Source organism: Erpetoichthys calabaricus, chromosome 6 (assembly GCF_900747795.2).
Source record: "Erpetoichthys calabaricus chromosome 6, fErpCal1.3, whole genome shotgun sequence".
In the NCBI taxonomy this organism is placed as follows: Eukaryota; Metazoa; Chordata; class Cladistia; order Polypteriformes; family Polypteridae; genus Erpetoichthys; species Erpetoichthys calabaricus.
The window spans coordinates 67,956,137-67,978,538 of NC_041399.2; the positions used below are offsets into that span (position 1 = coordinate 67,956,137).

Sequence of the window (22,402 nt, forward strand, 5' to 3'; positions counted from 1 at the left end):
ACTAATGAAGAGTACATTTTGTCAATGGCTAACATAGATTATGAAGTAGTTTAATTGATGCATATACATTAGTTTCATACAAATCCAAATTTGCATACTACTGTAAAATGATGTCCTCATTCAACTCTAGCAAAAGCTTTTCCCATTTACAGTGGTACCAGAACCCCTGGAGGCTCAAATCCTGCAAGGGTATATATTACACTGAGCATTAGTTAAATGTGTGATAGTGTTTGCCTTTAACAAACCCAGAATGATTCAAAGATAATGTTAAAGGAAGAACTTTCTTTACTGTTTGTGCTAAAGTTTCCACCAAAACTTTGATACGATTGTGAAGAAATTGGTCTTTAGGGATGTGCATTCTGGGAGCATTTTCTTCTTTCTAAACAGCAACAGACATCTGCCATAATGTTTTAGTATGTATGTTTTCTTTGCATATTTCCTTAAACATATCTAGCATTAACCAAGCTAATTTAACGGACAGATTTTTACAAAATTTTGCTAAATAGATATATGGCCCCTTGGGTCTCCTGCTCTGTAAAGGTTTAATAACATTTTGAATTTCAGAGAGCCTCTGAGGTTTATTGTGCATTTTTATGCACAACATATTGAGCTGTGCCTTTTTTTTCTTCAAAGAAACTTTTGTTATGAGTCTTACTTTCTTTTCATTCCCATGTGTATAAAATCTTACAGAATTCCTTAAATATACAACTTATTACTGTGTGTTCTTTTAGTTGCAACTGCATTATTCATTTCTGAGATTTAATTTCAAACTCTTTTTTATAGGTTTGTTGAGCTGAAATCTTATTAGCCTTATCTGCATGTTTAAAATGAGAATGGAATTACATAAGAATTAGTTGTTCTGTTTCTATGGTACTCAATAAATTCCATTTGAAATCACAACTTTTTATAGAGTTTAGTCTTGAGGGATCTTACATATTCCTAAATTTAAAAAATACCACTGATTGTGATGCTCTTCTGGTTTGCACTTTTTTTATATAAAACCTGGGAGATTGTTTCTTTCTTTTGTGTGACCGGCCAATTTTGGTTTATAGTCATACTTAATTAACATTTGGGTACTTTTCAGAATCCAATTTATAAAAATGTGTGTATATACAGTATAACATACACTGTATATAAATATAACAAAAAATATTAAAACATTTTAAAATCATTGCATTGAAATGACAAATGCAATGTATATGTCTCTGTTAGAAGCTATTTGGTTTGAGATTCTTAAAAGCAATGTTAAAGTTTGAGATGTGCCATCTGTTGGAATGACCAATGTAATGCATTTATTACTACATAAACATTTGTATATTTCCAAGTCCATATTGCATTGCTTCCAGTTTACATGTGCATTAACTGCTGGAGAAGGAGTTTATGTTCTTTTTTTCTCACACAGGGCAAGGTAACAGCATAAAAACACTAAACTTTGCAGGTACAGTGTTCTCCCTAGAGTCTTTTAGCCAGTTAATTTAGTTGAGCGTCCGGCTGGAGAGATGACAGCCACAGATCTACAGGGACAAGCAGATTTATTGATCTGCAGAGATGGCAAGGGACGAGCGGGCAAGTGGGCAAATATTTTAGAAGCAGGATCACATGTGGCGAAGGGAAAGGTGCGGGGTGGAATGTTGCCGTCACTCGATGCTGAACAAGCTAATAGTGGGGACGAGGCAGAGTGGAGTTCACAAGCAAAGAGTATGGGGAGGTGGGCTTTCGAGAGGGGGCTGTACATGGTAATAGCGGGAGCGGAGCGGCAGTTCACTAGCAAAGAGGATGTGGAGGTGGGCGGGCAAGAGGAGGACTGATAAAATGAAAAAAGTCTAGTGGAACCAGCCTGTCAAATATCAGAAAAAGGGCATCAGGAAGTGACGTCTCTGTTCTTAGTGTCAGTGCAATCTGTAGCGTACAGCTGCTCTCTTCTTGTTCAGTACATAGCAAACCAATGTTGTTTAAGCATTAGGTGTGTTCTGTGTGCAAAAATTCTTGTAGCACTCACTGTGGTTCCTGTTAAAGTGACTCCCACTGCTGTTTTTATATTTGCTCATATTTGGACCTGTGTCCATATTACATAAAGTGTGCAGAAACCCTTGCAGAACACTCTGTGTCCTGAGCAAAAGTTTTGTCACTGAATTGTGACCCAGCTGCCATTCCTTTTTTTTGTTCATATCTTGACTTGCCGTAGTGCAAGTGTGCATTGAATATCCAACAGGCTCCCACTTTCCCACTCAAAAGTCTTATTCATAGGTACTTTTAATTTTTTCCAAACGTTTTACGAACATGAGTAAAAAAAGTGTTCAGAAAACAACACTGCTCAGTTTTTTCAGAAAAGAGACACCACAAACTAATGTCAGTGCAGCGTCAACTCCTGATGTGGCAATTTCAGACAAAGACATTGCAGAGGCTGGTCCATCAAGGGGAATCTCTTCAGCACACACTCTGCCAATTGATAAATCTAAGCACTGCTTATCCGGCATCAACCAACAATGGTTTAAAGATTTTGATTGGCTAATGGTCAAAGGAAATGGTATGTGGTGCTCATTGTGCATGAAATATTCAAACAAACACCCCCCAAGGAGGGAGTTACCTTGGGTAAACATGCCATGCACAAGAATTCGAAAAGAAAGCTGGATCATGAACAAAGTAAAACCCCCAGAAAAAGTACATATATAAATCCATTAAAATTCCAATAAAAAGTGGGAATAAAAATCAATAAATAAATCAATTAAAAAATCAATCCATCCATCCATCCATTATCCAACCCACTATATCCTAACTACAGGGTCACGGGGGTCTGCTGGAGCCAATCCCAGCCAACACAGGGCGCAAGGCAGGAAACAAACACCAGGCAGGGTGCCAGCCCACCACAGGACACACACACACCCACACACACACCAAGCACACACTAGGGACAATTTAGGATCACCAATCCACCTAACCTGCATGTCTTTGGACTGTGGGAGGAAACCGGAGTACCCGGAGGAAACCCACGCAGACACGGGAAGAACATGCAAACTCCATGCAGGGAGGACCCGGGAAGCAAACCCGGGTCTCCTAACTGCGAGGCAGCAGCGCTATCCACTGCGCCACCGTGCTGCCCCATTAAAAAATCTGTGGTTAAAATGCAGTCTAACTCCTCCTGATCTCAGCCCACCTCCTCTTTCTCCCCGGCTCACCCATTGCTCGCATAGCCGGCAGAGACTCAGCAGCCATGAGCTCCTTTCGGCCGACCTCCACCTTGGCTGCCTCCAGGCATCACGGCCAGACTGTCCAAGGTCAACTCTCCTCCCTTCTTCCTTCGCACTCACTTGGTCGCACCTCGGAAGCCTAGGGAGGGCATCTGCCTTACTCACCACACTCCACCTGGATGTTCAGTGGAGCGAACTAGCCCATAGAGCGCCACAGCTAATGCTCCTTCACGGGGCCCCAGCTTGTGCAGGTCTCCTCCTTTCAGGTGGTCAGATCGTCCTAAGACTGCCTTTCACGTCCTTTAACCTCCTTCTGTTTCTTTTATTCTTTGATTTCTCCATCTTTGAATTCTTTCCCTTTGGATTCTCCTTCTGTCCTTTCTTACTCATCCCCCTAATTTTGCACTGTCCAATAATGCACACAATGTGAACACATGGTGTTCCTGGACTGGCTCCCTTTATAGCAATCATGGAAGCAACAGGGAAGTTATAGTTAACCAGTGAACAAAATAGAGAGAAATCACAGAGACTGAGACAGAGGAGTGTGCAGTAAGACACTATGTAAGTGTCTGAGCTTTCTTGGATTTAGAATCCAATATGGAGCGTGTAATAAGTATCATATATAACAGTTTTCGATTTCAGTGAGCACTTGCTGCTTTAACTATTGTAAGCACTGAATGTGCTGCTTGCAGCTGGGTTGCTTATTTTGTTTACAGGTATGTTGGTGAAATGTTGGGGAACAGAACTGCATGCTGTTCACCCTTTTAGCTTTTGTAAATTAAAAAATGTGTTCTAAAACCAAAGCAAATGTGCTCTTACAGTTTTCTCTCTGTTTCTAGTAGTGCTTCAACGGGCTCATGTCAGTCTAACTAAATGTAACATCCCTCTATTTCAGAGTGTGGAGAAAACCCCTGACCAAAGAATGCCAGGATCTCTTGCCAAAGAATATGTTTTTGTTGTTCCCCAAATTGTGCATGGTTTGAACAGAGCTGGCACTAGTTAGTTTGGTGCCCAAAGCAAGACCATGAAATTGAGCTCCCTTTCAGGGGCAACCAAAAAAATTCCCTAATCACACAATCATTGGTCACACAAATAAGCAAAGAAACACAATATACTGAAAAATTTATTTTATTTACTATACTAACATCTCGGTCTGGACCGCAGAGTGACATGCTCTCCAGGTGGCGAATGACAGCTGAGGGGGAGAAAATACTTGGAGAAGCTGGCTATAAAGAGGCCCCATGAACAGCACATGAGAGGGGGTGTGTGGATACAGCACCTAAAGAGAACTTCAGATGTCACCTGTTGCTAAAGCCCACTGGCCAGCACATAGAGCTGCCAGAGACATGGTAGCTCACTAAGCTAGGGAACAGTGTGGTATCTGGGTTTCCTCTGAACCTGAGTGAGCCAAGTGAGGAAGAGCCATCGCAGCATGCATGAGCGGGCAAAAAAAAAAAGCAGCTGGAAACAAGTGCTTTAGCTGAATATCTGAGTGGCAGGAAGAAGCAGCATTTCAGGACCGCTTTCCAGCGATTAGTGTAAAGGGGCTATTCTCATTCCTCCATCCCTTGCAACCTCCTTAGGTTGTTACAATATTATAAAGTATTTTTAAATGTGATTATCGAATAATCACAGTTCTGGCCAAGTTATGTTTTAAACATTATGTGCAATACAAATAACTAAAGATTAATATTATTTACCTTGTAAATTAGTTTATCAATTTGTACTTCACTAGCAAGTGATGTTTATTTCATCATATCCAATAAAGACAATGTAAGGTCTACACATCTAGCTCAGCATACCATAAAAAGCAAACATGGTATTAGTGTCATATGGACGCCACCTTGCTGGTTGCTATGACTTGCTACACACATTGGGGCAGCAAAGTGTCTGTATATGTAGAGCAACAATATGAATTATAGTGACCAAAATTAGTTTTGCCTATTATGTTACAAAAATAATATTTTTTGGTACACAAAAATATATCTTCCTTCAACATCACTGCTTAGCTGTTAGTTTCCCTTACAAAGGACCACCCTGGGCCTATGATCCTTCTGCCACTGCCTTTTACCAGCTCAGGAGTTGAAATAGAAAGGTGTGTTACCACCCTCTTCAAAGTGAACATTAGAACAATATTGACAACAATGTTAAGTAAGCTGATTTTCTTCACAAGTTTTGTTTAGTATCTTGCGCTTTGGTGACTGGTTGCCCTTAGGGCTGGTTTATACTTCACAAGATACAACGTGTGTGCCTGCGGAGACTACTGCTACGCAAGCAGTGTACTGCTTATACTTGCACATATACAGTAATCCCTCCTCCATCGTGGGGGTTGCATTCCAGAGCCACCCGCGAAATAAGAAAATCCGCGAAGTAGAAACCATATGTTTATATGGTTATTTTTATATTGTCATGCTTGGGTCACAGATTTGCGCAGAAACACAGGAGGTTGTAGAGAGACAGGAACTTTATTCAAACACTGCAAACAAACATTTGTCTCTTTTTTCAAAAGTTTAAACTGTGCTCCATGACAAGACAGAGATGACAGTTCCGTCTCACAATTAAAAGAATGCAAACATATCTTCCTCTTCAAAGGAGTGCGCGTCAGGAGCAGATTATGTCAGAGAGATAGAGAAAAGCAAACAAATCAATAGGGCTGTTTGGCTTTTAAGTATGCGAAGCACCGCGGCACAAAGCTGTTGAAGGTGGCAGCTCACACCCCCTCCGTCAGGAGCAGAGAAAGAGAGAGAGAGAGAGAGAGAGAGATAGAGAGAGACAGAGTTTGTTTTTCAATCAAAAATCAATGCGTGCCCTTCGAGCTTTTAAGTATGCGAAGCACCGTGCAGCATGTCGCTTCAGGAAGCAGCTGCACAGACGGTAGCAACGTGAAGATAATCTTTCAGCATTTTTAGACGAGCGTCCGTATAGTCTAGGTGTGCGAACAGCCCCCCTGCTCAATCCCCCTACGTCAGGATCAGAGAAAGTCAGCGCAAGAGTGAGAGAAAAGTAAGTTGGGTAGCTTCTCAGCCATCTGCCAATAGCGTCCCTTGTATGAAATCAACTGGGCAAACCAACTGAGGAAGCATGTACCAGAAATTAAAAGACCCATTGTCCGCAGAAATCCGTGAACCAGCAAAAAATCCGCGATATATATTTAAATATGCTTACATATAAAATCCGCGATGGAGTGAAGCCGCGAAAGGCGAAGCGCGATATAGCGAGGGATTACTGTACTACTTTCTGGAGGATTCCACCGGATGCCATTGAGAGATATCATCACGGCGAGAAAACAACATTTGGCTTATCTGTGTTGTGAATTGCCAGAAAAATCCATTAAATTCCCAGGGTACCTTGCCACAATATCTCTGAAAAGGATGGATCTTTAATGATTACATCCATCAATCAAGGGACGCACCCATTCCAGTAAGCATCAGGTGTGAGGCAAAAACAACCCCTGGACAGGGCAACAGCTCATCACAAAGTGAATACAAGCCTTGGAAGGAAACCGGAGCACACTGTGGAAACCCACCAGGAAAACATGCAAACTCCAGGCAGGGGAAACCAGGGACATGACTTCTTGTGAGACAGCAGTGCTACCACTCCGCCAACTGTGCCTCCCCGACATGTTTAATTATTAATAGTATTTAAATGAAGTTAATGATTTATCTGTAAAATGTAACATACATGCTTTAACACATTTCATCATGAAAGTGATACCAAGTATAAATCTAATGATTCTAAATGTGCAGAGAGCTGGAATATCATAAATTTAACGTGTTCCATGTAGCAATCACTGCCTGCCGCTGTTGTCAGCGCAGGACGAAGCAATTAACAAGTGGGTTGGTTTTAAGATGACCTTTACGACATTCTATTTTAATGACAAAATAAATTACAAGAATAAAGTTGAAATTTCCACTTTAATCATGAAATAGACCTTTTCTTTTGTTCACTGTTTCCCTAATTTTTTTTCTCTATTGCTCAAATATACTTCTGTACATTCTGATGCTGTTGTGAAAGTGTGAGACCTTTAAAATGTATCAGATAATTACGAAGGGGATGTATGTCAGCATTTAAGTTTGATGATTTGCTTCACCACATTAAACCATTCATCAAACATCGAAGCACGCATACTGATCCTGTAGGATCTCCAAAGCTGCTTGCTGTCACATGTTGATAGTAAACAAAGACTGTGACGTCACGTTCTAACTTGAATTTTTTGTTGATACTGCAATTCATGCAGGTGTCATGTTCATTCCTGAAGACGTGCTCAGAGAACACGTCAAATGAATGATGGGAATGCATGGCAGCCATGCTTTCTGAGCTTGAAGTATAAACCGGCCCCTTATGGTTCATGTGTGTAAACTACTAACTGGTATACTCTGCATCAAAATAATAGATCTTACTTAGTATAATAAAGTTCACCCCAGCCCAATGTTCAAATTCCTTCTTACTTTATTCCCCTTTTCACAACTTGAAATGAGGCTGAAAAGTTTAAAAACAAAAAGAAACAGGTGGAATAAACAGCATGTAACAAGTCACTTTATAGCTCCTCTTCACATCTACAGTGCTGCTCCTTCTAGCATAGAGAGAGAAAGTAATAGAAAGTAATAGAGGAGTTAGACCACAGCAAGAGGTTAAGAACAGGCATCCTAACAGCAAATAAGAAAATGCATGCTGAACATTTGAAACCCAATTCTCCTAAAATTTAAATTTCAACCACCTACATAAGCATAACACATGGAATAACTAGAGTATTGTCAGAGCCTTTAAGTTAAGTTATGTTAAGCTGCTGTAATATGTGAGTTTGTGAATTCCATGTGATCGTCTACATGTGCCTTCATACAAAATGTTTACCAATATGGATTGAGAAAAATAAAACCTTTAATGTGTATTTCAGCATTCAATAACAGGACAAAAATGTGGTGACTTTGTTCACTAAATTTAAAAAGTCTTGTTGAAAGGAAGAGCAGTTATTATGTACTTACGCATATATTTCCTCTAAACTATTAGAAAGTTCCATATATTCAGCACCTCTTAGCCAAGGAGCACTGCAATAAAAAAATAGTATTAGGGATAATAATAAATCTATTGGTAGGATTTAACATAATAAAATCACTAAATTATCCATTAATCTATTTTCTAAAGCTGCTTTCTCCACTGTTTTGTTATAAAGAGCCGCAGACTATTCAGGCAGTATTGTGAGCAGCACAGACATTGTGAATGGGCAGAATTCCAGCCCACTAAATGCATTATGAGCTTCATATTCCTTATACAGCTTTTTTTCTTTTTGCTTACCTGCTGAAGAACTTTGTTAATTTACTACTAATTACAAAATTCACGATGTACCTGTCCTGCATTATATGTTTTTAAATCCGTTCGACAGCTCCTCAAGTATCGCCACACTTAAAAGATTATCCCAGTTCCTTCCTTTTAGACATTGTCGCATCTGTTCAAAATCTGCCCTACCAAAGTTAAACTTAACAGTTTTAGTCATTGCATCCATGCTCTGCAAAAACACTGACAATTGTATTATATTCTGGTTTCTTGACCCTAGTGGTTCAATCACCTCTACAATCTAAATTATATCCTGATTATTACAAAATACTGAATCTATACAGGTGCTTTAACATATTGTGCTACAAAACAGTCACTGATTGTATCTAAAAATCTGGCAAACTTAGCCAGCTTAATAATCAATTAGTTAAAGTCCCCCATTACTTTAATATCCACCTGTAAACTTGTCTTTCTAATATTATTAAAAAGACTGCATTGAAAAAAAAAAGTGCATTGAAATTACTGTCTGCATTGGGGAGTCTATAACACAATCCTAAAATAAAGTCTCTATCCCTAATTGTTTCCAAACAAATCCAGACATTCTCACTAAGATGTGGCTCATCATCCAACTGCAGAACACATGCATTTAAATTTTGTTTTAAATAAACAATAACCACCCTCCTTTTCTGTTCTATCTCTTCATCCTAAAAATGTTTATCTATATTATACTCATTCCCATGTGTGCTATTTAGGCAGGTTTCTTTTATTGCTATAATATCATAATTATGCTTTGTTACATACAACTCCAAATCACTTGTTTTATTTGTGATACTTCTAGCATTAAAGTAAACGATTTTTAATGTGTTACTTATTTTAATTTTGCACTTAAAATTTGGATTAGAATTTACGTTACTATGTACATATTTATTTTACACTATTTTTCATCCCTTCGTGTACCATTGTAAACCTGGCTTGTTCTAGTATCCCTGCTAATAACACCCCCATCCCCGCCCCTTTCCAAGTTTAATACTCATTACGGAACAGGTCCCATTTGTTCCAACAGGAGTCCATAAACAGGATGCTCCATAAATATATACCCTTCTAATCTACACCACATTTTGAGCCATGCATTAAACCTTCTAATCTTATCAGTCTTACCTAGATTGTCACATGGCATAGGTAGAACTTTGTAGAAGACTTTGTTTTCGGTTCTGCCTCTCAACTTGGCACCTATTTAAATTTATATTGCAGAACTGATAGCCTACACCTATGTATGTCATTTGTTCCAACCTGGACAATGAAAACTGGATTCACTCCCGCTTTGAGCAAAATCTTATCCACACTACCAGGGAGGTCTCCCACCTGTACACATGGAAGACAATACACTGTGCAAGACTTGCTGTCTCCTGAACAAACCTCTGCTTCAATCCCCCTAATGACTGAGTCCGCAACAACCACAACCTCTCTCTTTCTGAGGACTGGTTTGAGAAGGCCTGTTGAAGGTCCTCATGCCTGGCTACCACCTCAGAGTTTTCACAGACAATGTTCACTTCCGCAAGGATCTCAAAAAGGTTTGACGCTTCCAATTCTGAAGTTGATGCACCTGGACAGTGTGCACCTTTTCTCTCTAAAGGACACCTGGGCCAATTCCAGCATTTCTCTACTACAACACAGACCAGCCAACTCCTCCTCCTCTTGTTCTCTGTAAAGTGTTAATATCACCTACAGTATGTTCACTTTGGTAACACTTATGGGAGCTCTGTTAAAATAAACTTAACACATCATGAGGACTGAATAATAAAAACTAAATTGCAACACCCAACAAGGACCTCTAAATATGTATATTCTTAATCTTTTATCTCATGCACATTCTTTACCTAAAGTTTCCAGATGATTTTCAATTTATAAGCTTGTGAGTTGATAATTTGATTATTGGGTTTAAATATCAAACCTTGATGTTTTTTGAGTACAATTTGCAAAGTCTCCACTCATATCCCCAAAACAGGCAATTTAACTGGGGATTCCAAATTGGTGTGAGTAAGGCCTGTGATTGACTGGCACCTTGTCCAGGGTTGTTACCTGCCCCGCACCCAGTCCTGGTGCTATAATCTCTAGCCCCCAAAACATGTGAATTGAATCAGTGGGTTGGAGAATGTTTCAATTCAATATTTAAAGGAAGCCAAATGGGAAACTAAAGAAGAAAAAAATCAATATGCACCACATTTGTAAATATTAGACTTACTTCAGTTGATAGATGGGAGGAGATGCACTAGGGTAATCTGGAGGAAGAATTACCTATTTGGGAGTAATATGAAATAAGAAAGTTCAATAAGGCTTTCAAAACATAATGTAAAAAAGAACAAATATATTTTAAAGTAAGATATTTTAAGGTAAAAAAAAGAATACATCCAAAACACATACTGATTTTATGAAATTTCAGTGGGACCTCAGTTTGTCTATGGGCACAACCTTTTGTTAACAGTCCAGTTACTTTACAATAGATTTGATTTAGCTTATGCGTTCAAAAATGAAGCAGCAGCAAATGTTTCATTCTGACATACTCCAACGCAGTAGGTTCACATGCACGTCTCATTGTATGCCATTTAAAATAAAATACATTTAATATATAAACAAAATTTGAACAAAAACAACCCAAAACATTTATTAAGAAACATCAGCATAGCATAGGATAATGACTACTTTTGACTAGAAAAATGTATTTTTGTGTATAAAAAAATCTAAAAATGGAGGTGGTGATACAGTGTGTCAGATGTTAGCCCTGCTGTCCCATAGCTCTAGTATCCTTGGTTTTAATCTAGCCAATACCTGTGTGGCATTTGCATGTCCCCCTCTGATACATGTGTTGCTCTGCAGTCACTCCTACTTTCAAAAGATACAGTAGGTGTTAGGAACTGGAACAGATCAACTACTTGATTATAAATAAATTAGTGAATTAATGATTGGCTTTGCTTTTTAAACTATCATAACACAGACAAGACAGACAAATATAAGACAGAAGTAGGTGTTTTTAGTTCCTTTAGAGGGTTTCCACAGTTTCATGATTGTACTAGCTTTTTCATTTAGTATTTCTCTTTGGAAATTTAGCATAATGTTACATTAATTTAATTTTTCCTTTAATGCACAGATATGGTTGATTGAAGGCTAACAGTTAGACAGTGACTTAAGGCTCTTTATCTGAAATTAGTGAAAAGCTTAAAGTTAGTAGTTTACCTGACACAGTAAGTCATGTGCTTCGAACAAAGAAATAAACTTGAGAAAGCAGACCTCTAGCTGCAGTAAGTATTCACTAGCTACTTAGACTTCTAACTTATCTCAGTACAATGGCACCAAGCATTTAAAGGAGATAGAGGACGTGTTACTCCAAGTTCAAGTGAAGCAGTTTAGTTGTGATGCAATGCACTGTTTGTGTTTGCCCTGAAGACCTTTGTCCATGGTGTTTTCTGCATAATACTGTACATTGAGTGTTAGGCTCTTTGCTGTGACTTTTGCAACATTATATTGAAAAATATGATTACTTCTGACATAATAGTTTAGGTTTCAAGACTCTCTTCTTAAAGTAATGCTTCTTTTCTCAGATTCAATTCAGTCACTGGCATCGAGCTGAAGTTTAGAAGTATGGATCTTACAGCTAGCGATTCCCTACACAGTAATCAAAGGCATTTCAGAGTGTTCAACTATAAGAGCCTTAATGAAAGTAGCTTTCAGGCCCAAAAGAATTGTTTTCAATCTGCAGAGAAATGTATGAGTGAGTTTCTTGTTTATAAAGAGAATGGGAGTGCTTTCTAGCTCAAAAGAAAATGAAGAGATGCATGATTACCTAATTGCCCCATAACTTCTCATCACAATACCAAATCTCATACTGCTCCACAAAAGTAGCACAAGATCATCTCATTTTAGCCGCCAATCAATGTGGACCACACCATAATAAGATACACACTGTACAAAAATATACACAAAACATCAACGAATTATTGGTTCTGGCTCCAATGTTTATCAAGCTTCTCCTTGAGAAGATGTGGCACCCATTTAGTTTCTTCCAGTTTAAAATGTTTGCTTTCTTTCTTTTATCGAGCAGCCATTGTTTTTCACTGTTTGTAGGCATTGTATGTATTGTACGAGTCTTCAGGTGCATGCACATTGGCTGCTAACTCTGGCTGACAAAAGAGTCCACCCCTTTAACCTGAGATTCACTACAAGAAAATCAAACCAGTATGTTCTGCCACTATGTTTGGTGTCCTTCTGGAATGTGGGGGGAGGAGGGACAGAAAGCATTCTGCAACTTTGTCAAGTCTGTTCTTTTAGCAAAAACGGCCTGGAGTTTTGAGCCGGAGTGGACATTTGTTTGGTTTCACTTCAAGCCACTATTTCTATTGGACTCCCTTAATTAAATGGGACAACCCAATTGGTGTCCCAACATTTTTCTGTTGCCCGTTCTATCTTTCTTTCCTGCACCTGGCTACATATGTTACTACAACTAACATTATTATGACAGACATCTAATTTTGCATTTTAGCTCATGTATTTTGTTTTTACTGCATCTTGCATTAAGGAGCAGACATCTAAACAAAGGAATTGTAATTTTTTTAATTTTGAGCTTCTCTTTCGTCCTCTAATATTTTTCTCTTTTTCATCACTGGTAAAGGAGGTATTTTTGGAAAAGGGCTTTCCAGATGCTGACAGAGAACATGAAAACGCTCTTGTTCACACCATTCAAGCTTAACATTCAAGCATTATGACTAGAGGTTAACTTCTTGAAGTGTGGCTTTTTCTCTAGTGCTGGGAAAAAAATAACTGATATAGCAATAAGGTTAAGTTTATCTTTGAGGTGGGAACCATATTTTGCAGACTTCTTTTCACTAACTTTTCTCTAATCTATAGTTTTATCAAAAACACAAGATGTAAATACAGTAATAATGCAGTAATGCAGTAATAATGGATCGTTTGTTTGCTTTTTGTTTTTCTACAATCCTTTTAATGCTTTCCTAGCTTTCAGAACCCAACTATCTCTAAGTACAAGTTAATCATCTCTGTCTAGTCACTACAACAGATACCAAGAAACTCTTATGTTTCCCTGTGCTGTCCTTAATTCAGCAGTAGTGGTATCTAAGCAATTGAAAAATAAAATGGTACTAAAAACTGAAACAATTGCAATACTGGGATATTCACTCCATCTCTCTAAGGCAACAATTATATGCTGCTTGTTAAATACGCTCCTTACTCTCTGATGATAACCATCCCTTTTTAGCAACCAACACTGAAGCTATACATACTTGAAACAAATTTCTTCATGACTTGAACACGTTTTTTTTAATTTCCTCAAATGCTTTAAAAAGGTGAATGTATATATCAGCTATATATATTTTTAATTTTAATTGGCTGTGCTCTTTCTGTTGTAAATAGCCGCATAATTCAATAGGGAATGTAAAAACCAAGGATGCCACTATGATTCCGAACAGGGCATCATCAATTCACAGAAATCCACACTGGCAGTTAGAGGACATGGATTCGAAGCAACTAAGTAGTGATATACAGTAGCCATTCACCTTGACAAGCATCTAAAAGTAAAGTGTCTGAGTGTACCACGGAGAAAGAGTGAGGTCACAGAGTATTAATAGTAAAGACCTTCCATGTCAACAGGCAGAAGTATACATTTCTAGCTTAATATAGTGTAGCAGATAGAGGCGTGGAGCCACCTCTAACACCCTCAGGTACCACTCTGAACACCAGGTGAAAGTATAATAACTATTTATTTTACTATTAAACAGTGCACAAAGCACCCTCCACTCCACACTCATAAACCACAATAAACTCTCTTCACAAACCAATCCTCCTCGCCTAGACACTTCGCCCTCCTACCTCCCAGCTCAGCTCAATGTCTGGGCTTTCCCACAATCCTTTTATACACCCTGACCCGGAGTTGTTCCTGTCCAACAGTCCACAGTTCCTTATTCCTTCTGGGTCAGGGTAAACAGTCCTTTTCTTCAACCCGGGAGCACGTTGTTCCTTCCTGTCACGTGACCGTGACGTACTCCTGGGTTATAGGGCACATAAGAGCCCACGAGCCCCCCTACAGCGACTCCCGGTGGCCCCCAAGGTATCCAGCAGGGCTGTGTATAAACACTACATAGTCCATGAGGCCCTGCTGGAACTCGGGGCACGATCATGCTGTCGGGAGAGCTCCTCCTGGCAGCCTGGGGGTGAGGGCCGGAGTAAAAAGCCGGCAATCCATCACAATAGTTAAGACTACACTGGCCATTTAAGGAGGAATGCAGTTCAAATGATGCCTTTAAGAACTGACATGTTAAAGGAATGATCCACCCCAAAATTACGTTTTTATATGTTGCTTACCACCAAGTAGTTCATAGTAAGGTTTTCATGCAGAATGGAGATAGCCAAGCTTTTGATATAATAGACATCAATGGTGACCAACACTGAATAACAGTGAACAGTATCAAAAATGGGCATGAAAAATTCTCATGATTTCTGGTGTCTCATAACCCATATGTCAGGCAGTCCAGTTATATAATACGTTCCAAACACATATTTTTACTAAAACTACCTCTGTAAAACAGATTTTCAATTTAAATGGCCATGGTTTATTTAACAATATTTCAGTAAATACACACGTTTGTGACATTGTGGGCATACAACTGGATGAACTGACATGTAGATTATATAACACAAATAACATTAGATTTTTTTCATTGAGTTTTTGATAGTTTACTGCTCTCCAGCACTGGTCACCATAGACTACTATTATATAAAAAACTTTGTTATCTTTATTGTGCATGAAATGTAGGATTAATTTTTTTTTCTTCATCACTACAAACTACAAGGAATAAATAATATATTAAACAATACCATTTTTGGACAGAGTAATCCCCTAAGGCCATGCACAGCTCGAGGCTGACAGCTATTACAGAAATCTCCAGGTAAGCTTGAAAATGCAGGGTAACACCCTTGTACCTAAACAGATTAGTATAAAAGTTTATATCTAATATAAGACTGTAGGTACAGGAGTCTATCCTGAAACTTTCTGAAAGCATCTGGCATAAGATAGGAATCAACACTTGACTGAATGCCAGTGAAACACAGGTCACTCTCACACTAGGGGATTTACAGTGTCAAATCAATTTATCCTGCATCTCTTCTGGATATGAAAGAGGGAAGTAAAGAGGAGTGAGCCAACATCCTTTTCATAAGATGAAAAAAAACAGATGAGTTCATTGCTGCTAAAGGTGGCCTAATAAGTTATGAGATATGCTTATTTACTGCATTTTACACAAATGGCCTCTGTATGTAGGCTTGGTTTTTGATGAATAAATAATAACTATATGCAATCTGCTATGTTTTGTTTGTCATTTAAGGCTATATTTATCTACTTTAAGGACTTTTTGAGGGCTATATGTTTGCTAGCTATACCCTAATACATACTGTATGAGAATTAACTTAGTTTTTCACAGGACAACATATTATATAAATGTTTGGACAATAAGGAAATCGTTGGCAAAACTTATTAAGATTGATATGCTATGGTAGTTTCATTAACCAACACTTGAGAATACACTGTGGACGTTAGAGGGTCCTGTTGCTCCGTGAAACCCAACAGACAGATGCTCTGGACACAAGTTTAAAAGCACTAAGCAGAATTTTAATCTTTTCTTTTTCAATAGTGCCTCCAAAGCACCACATTCACCAAACATACAATAAGTCAACACAATAATTTTCCTCCTCTCCTCCCAGGAAGCTCTGTTACAATTCCCTCCCAACTCCGGCTCGCTTGCTGGGTCTCCACCAGTCATTTTTATAGTCCTTGACCTGGAAGTGCTTCTGTCCTTCCATCCATGTGATTCGTCAGCAATTCTGGGTCAGATGGAGAATTGTATTTTCTTCAGCCCGGAGGTACTTCTGTACCTCCATCCCCATGACTTGGTGTTATAATATGTTTTGTTATTAAGTTTAATGTCACTGTTCTCTGTGCCCACTGTTATGGACTCATTCATACAGGCAGACCAAGTACGGTACACAGGGGCTCAGCATCAGCATTTAGAATTGCCGAGCCAAGCACAGGACTAGAGAGCCAAAGACAACTGGAGAATTGAATAGTCAGCCTAAAGACAGACTAGTATATTTCTGGCTTTTGTCAGCATACCATCCTCTTTCCTTGTTGGGAGAATGAGAACTGTATGAAGGCATTGTGCTATTCCTGTATTTTTGAAGGTGGGGTTTGAGTCCTTTCCTGTCCTTGTTTGGATCCAGGGAAAGAGCCTGCACATGGAGCAACCCGAATATAAGGATGGACCTACGGCCAACACTTTGAAGCTGCCGGGCGGAAGATTATGTCTTCTGTCCGGTGAAAATCCTTTCAGCGTGGCGACGAAAGATGGCAGACTGCATTGGTCAAGACCCCCACATTGCTTGATAGAGTCTGTCACAAGCTTCCCATCTGTAATGCTGCATGAACCCGTCAGTAAAGAGCTAGATTATCCTTTGTACTTCTCGTGTAATCTTGTAACCATCATATTGCATGATGGGTGGGGATAATACCTTTTTTATTTATAATTATTTAAATTCAGGTTAATTAAAACGCCACAATTGAAAAGAACACATTTCTTGAGAGTTAATCCCTCTTAAGGAAACACTTGGGAGTATTTCCGGGCTATATGGGAAACAGAAATCCCAGTGTCTCCCTGCAGCATCACCTGGCGGCACCCACGGTACCCAGCAGGGCTGTGCAGCCGAACTCCATCTCCCATAGTGCCCTGTGGGAATCTGGGGCACCGCTATGCTGCAGGGAAGTCGCCATCTAGAGTCCTGGGCTGAAAGCCTTCCATCACAACATAAACTAGCGAATCTATTGTTATCATTATAACAATACCCTTTAATAATTTTCTATTAATAGTAAGTGTGTACTTTAGTTGACAATCACTAATCACCTACTAGAATAAAATCATTGCAGGCCAATGCTGTCTATTCTGACTATTTTATTAAATGATTTTCTTCCTTTTATCATTCCCAGATGAATGAATGTCTGTGACTATCAGCTCCAAACTCAGAATGCACTCAGTTAAATCAACCTCAAACAATGCTGGACACCTTGTATACTGTACAATTTCTTTCGAAAAAATTATCAGCATTTGCCATTAGACTTTCTTAAGCAATTTTTGATAAAGTTACCTGTAAGCAGAGTGTCCATTTTGGTTTATCTATGTCATCTGAGACTTTAATACAAAAAACTCTGGCAGCCTCATCAATGGCACACCATTCATCTCCATAAATGGAAGAAAGTGCTTCAATTTCATCAATCTAAGAATGAATTAAAAAAACAAAGAGTATTACAAACAGATAAATGTGTAAACATGTAATTAAATCAAAACTGAAAGGTTGTGATTAACCATAGTTAAATATTCATATGCTATAAATATATTAGTGAACTATTTTCTATCTTATCAGATGTCTTGAAATTAAAATTCCCTGTCTGAAAAGCTCTGCACAACTTTGCTGAACTGCACCAAAAATGTTTTTGTCATAATTTCGCAACCCAGGTCCCATATCTGAATATGTCAGTACTTTTGTTGCTTCACATAACCTAATAAATGAGTATTCCCTTCACTAAAAATTAGTAACTAGCTATATTTGAAATAAAGGGTTCACGCACTGTCATCTTTGCAACTCACTTCAGCACACAGATGCAAAAAGATAAAGAGGTGTATTGTACTTTAATAGAAAAGGATTTCTGAATCTTTGTGAAATAGCAAATCCACCTAGTTAGATGATGGTATATTAAAGATGACATTGAAAATCTGACAGCATTTTGGTTAATAGTGGTGGCATTATTGAAAAAGCAAAGGATTGCCCACATAATTGTACAGTTCTAATGGTTTTGCCACATGAGCAAATTTTGGATGTAATGTTTCTTATTAAATAATTCAGAATGTCTTGTCACATTCTAGGGGAGGCACAGTGGCACAGTGATAGCATTGCTGTTTTGCAACAAGGAAGCCAGGGTTTGCATGTTCTCCCCTTCTCTGCATGGACTGTACAGGAATTGTTCCCGGCTTGAGCCTGATGCTTGCTGGGATAAGCTCCAGCTTCCCTGCAACCTATTTCAGGATATTCCCCTTCCAAGCTAGTTAACCTCTGAATTCTAACTATAGTCTCACTCAATTACTAATACATAAGTGTATAAATAAATACATTTTTACTTAGGAAAATGTGTTCTTACTCAGCATCCATGGAAAAAAGTATATGTTTACATTATATTTAGAGCAAATGAAGCATCTAACCTTGTTTCTCAGATAGAGGTGTGTACTTTAAATTCTATAATACAAATATACACAGGTAGTATATATATCACTGGAGGAAAAACACTAGATATTAATCTTTTTCCATGAATAAATGAACAAAATTCTTTAAAAAAAAAAATATATATACACACACACACACACACATATATACATATATGTATTTACTGTACTTATATATATATATATATATATATATATATATATATATATATATATATACAGTATACAGTATATATATGAAATAACAGAGCAAATATAAACACTTTTTGTAGGCAAACAGGATTTATCCAATCCTAGAAAAAATTGATTACTCAATCTTTTTTTCAATTTACAACAGTATTTTAAATAGCAAACAATAAGCCTTTCTCAATAAAGTACAATATATGTATATGCAGTACATTATACTGTATCTGATACAAATATACTCACCATAACAGTAAAAAGAGGTAGCGATGATATAAAAAAAGCAAATAAATGTAACACACTGTATGTAGTTAATGTTAGTCTTAGAATGCAAAAGAACATAAGAGCATTCAACCTAAAGGAACTGATGTGAACTCAAGTCTGAAAGCCCAATCTACCATCCTACACAATCCTTTCTGAAAAGAGGGAGAAGTAAAAAGTGTAACATCACTACTGTTTGTATAACTGCAAATAATTTCCCACATTAATGCTTAATTAAGCATAATATTAAATTCTGAAGCTTTTTCCATTTTGTAAGAAGGATAACTAAATTGTGTTCAGTATTTAAAGAGATATTATATTTTAAAAACAGATAGATCTTTTTCAATCTTTCTTAATGTCTGGTACACTTTCTGATAAAAGATCAGTCTGATCATATTACTGAAATCCTATAATACAGAAATAGAGATAATTACTGTGTATACAGCACACTTCTGCAAACTTACTTTTTAAAATTTTTTTTGCTTTTATATACACTCTCTGTTCTCCATTTTATAGGTATTTCCCATTTTATTTTGCCATTGATTGGAGAATTAAACAATAACAATTACTACATTGTATTTGTCTCATATGGCAACAAAACTTGAACTGAATTATTCCAAATCCAAACAATGTAATAGCACTATTTGCAAATTATGCAATTTTTCCAGTTTTTTTGCATGCCTGTGCAGAAACAAGATTTTTCCATATACATTTACATTGTACATCACCATCAATCCAATGCATGGGTTGTCACAAGCGGATGCATAAAAGATGTAGTGGTACGAGTGATAGTATGCAGACAGCGAGTGCAACCTTGTTTGTAGATAGTGTGCGACAGGAGTGCAGAAGGCTGATGTAGGAAGTGTAAATTTCAGATACCAATATTTAGAAAGTGAGGCACGGTGGTGCAGTAGTAGCACAGCTGCCTCACAGTAAGGAGAACAGGGTTTACGCCCCGGATCCTCCCTGTGTGGAATTTCAATGTTCTCCCCATGTCTGCTTGAGTTTACTCTGGGTTCTCTGGTTTCCTTCTACAGTCCAAAGACATATAGGTTAGGTGGACAAGCCCCTGCAACCCACCAAAGACTAAGCGGGTTAGACAAAGACTGACTGATATTTAGATTTAATGGAGTTATTTCAGAGAATATGTGGACGTTCTGCAGCTTAGGTGACCTGTTTAGCACATACATGAGGTACAGGCACAGCAGTGATGGCAATGGTGAGAGGTACATGAAAGATATATTGGAAGCTGTGCCCTACTCTTACCTTCTAAAAGAGCTTCTCTGCCATTGAAGGGTAAGGTCTATGAAAGATGCATGAGCAGTGTTATGCTCTATGATAGTGAGACATGTCTGATTAAGGTGGAAAATACAGCAAAGCTGGAAAGAACACAGATGAAAATGAACAGGTAGACATGTGGACAGTCATGGAAAATAAAACTTCAGTTAAAAGAAAGAACTGTTGTGAAGATGACAAGTATGTTGCTGAGGAGAAATAAACTAAGGTGATTTGGCAAAGGATGAGTGGGTGAAAAGGTATACCAAGCTAGACGTATAGAAATTAAGATCTAAAGCAGGGGTCCTCAATCACAGTCCTGGAGGGCCGCAGTGGCTGCAGGTTTTTGTTCTAACCCGGTTGCTTAATTAGATATCTTATCCTAGATTTTCTTCCCCATTCTAAGGATATCATCCAGATAATTTGAAGGCTAAAATGGATGAGTAATTCTCAGTCCTTCACTTTTTTCTCGTCACTTTCCTTCCAGGTATTTAATTAAACCCAACAGTGCATGATAAAATACACACAGGTATAAATGGCAACAAGCTAAATGGAGAAACGCTGGTCTCATTTGTCATTTGCATGTTATTGCTAATCAGGACCAATTAAAAACCAAGAATACAGCTGTTCAGACTAAAATAAGCAATAAGGGTTCAAAATCTTAACAAGCGAAACAATTAAAGTGAAGCAGAAGTGTTACTTGAGCAATAAGTGCTTCTTATTAAGCAATTGGGTTGGAGCAAAAACCTTCAGCCACTGCAGCCCTCCAGGACCGTGATTGAGGATCCCTGAAGAAAATGATATTGGAGGTAGTGTGATAATATGAAGACTTAGGGGCAACAAAGCTAACCTGGGTAAATCCAGAAAATGGCTGTTAATCTGGCGATGATGATAATAATCATCATTCATTTGGAGTTCCATATCGTGTAAGACACAGTTTAATTGTAGTTTATTTCTCTCTATATGTAGTTTCTTTTTTGTAGTTTGTTTATCAGATTATTTAGTTAGAAATTAACACTAAACTCCATGAAATTCTCAGGTTTCAAAGACAGTGTAGTGTAGCGGTGAAGGCTTAAGACTTCAGACCCTGAGATTGTCGGTTCAAATCCCACTACTGACTACTATGGGACCACTGGCAAGTCAGTTCAACTACCTCTGCTACAATTGGAAAAACGAAAGAAATGTAAGAAATTGTATCTCAAACATTGTATGTTGCCTTGGAAAAAGGTGTCAGCCAAATAATAATTAATAATAAAATAAAGAGTACTGACAAAAATTTGATTATAAAAGATGGCACAAATTTGACAAAGTATTCATCCATCTATCCATTTTCCAACCCGCTGAATCTGAACACAGGGTCATGGGGGTCTGCTGGAGCCAATCCCAGCCAACACAGGGCAAAAGGCAGGAACCAATCCCGGGCAGGGTGACAAAGTATTCAGCAATATTTTAATCTATATAATTTTCTTATCACCACTCAATATATACAAGTTTAATTTTCTCTTCTGTGCCTTTTATTATATATTATTTTGGAAGAAAGACTATCTTGTTAGATCACTGTCAAAACTACACAAATTCAGAGACTGACCATCACAAACTAACAACATAACCTATTCATCTCAATGTAAACTGGTTTGACGTCCTGCGAGAGACACTTTAACGTCACGCAAGACAAGGCAGTGAGACAAAAGGACAGCTGCTGTACAGGCTTTTAAATGATCAATGCGCACATCGCGGCAAGTAGAACACGCAGCAAGGCAGCAGCAGCAGAAAGACAGTAGCTGATCAGACCGCATCACCTGAGCGTGTGTTCAGCAAACCACACCCCTCCCCCCCACTGACAACGCAAGCAGCAGAGATGCAAAGTGGCTGGAGCATAGTACACCGGGGGTGGAT

The 22,402-nt window shown here is 38.3% G+C and overlaps 1 protein-coding gene across 3 annotated transcripts in view; it reads right to left on the reverse strand.

Moving 5' to 3' along the window:
- Positions 1–22,402, reverse strand: part of impact (impact RWD domain protein) — a 404,211-nt gene that overhangs the window by 372,272 nt on the left and 9,537 nt on the right. For 2 of the 3 annotated variants that reach the window (XM_051928923.1, XM_028803654.2), the window contains exons 2-4: positions 17,658–17,786; positions 10,702–10,754; positions 8,171–8,233 (exon numbers count right to left, since the gene is read on the reverse strand). In XM_051928923.1, coding sequence (XP_051784883.1) covers positions 8,171–8,233; positions 10,702–10,754; positions 17,658–17,786 — 245 coding nt within the window. The remainder of the gene's footprint in view (positions 1–8,170; positions 8,234–10,701; positions 10,755–17,657; positions 17,787–22,402) is intronic. The other variant, XM_051928924.1, reaches the window with a different exon arrangement.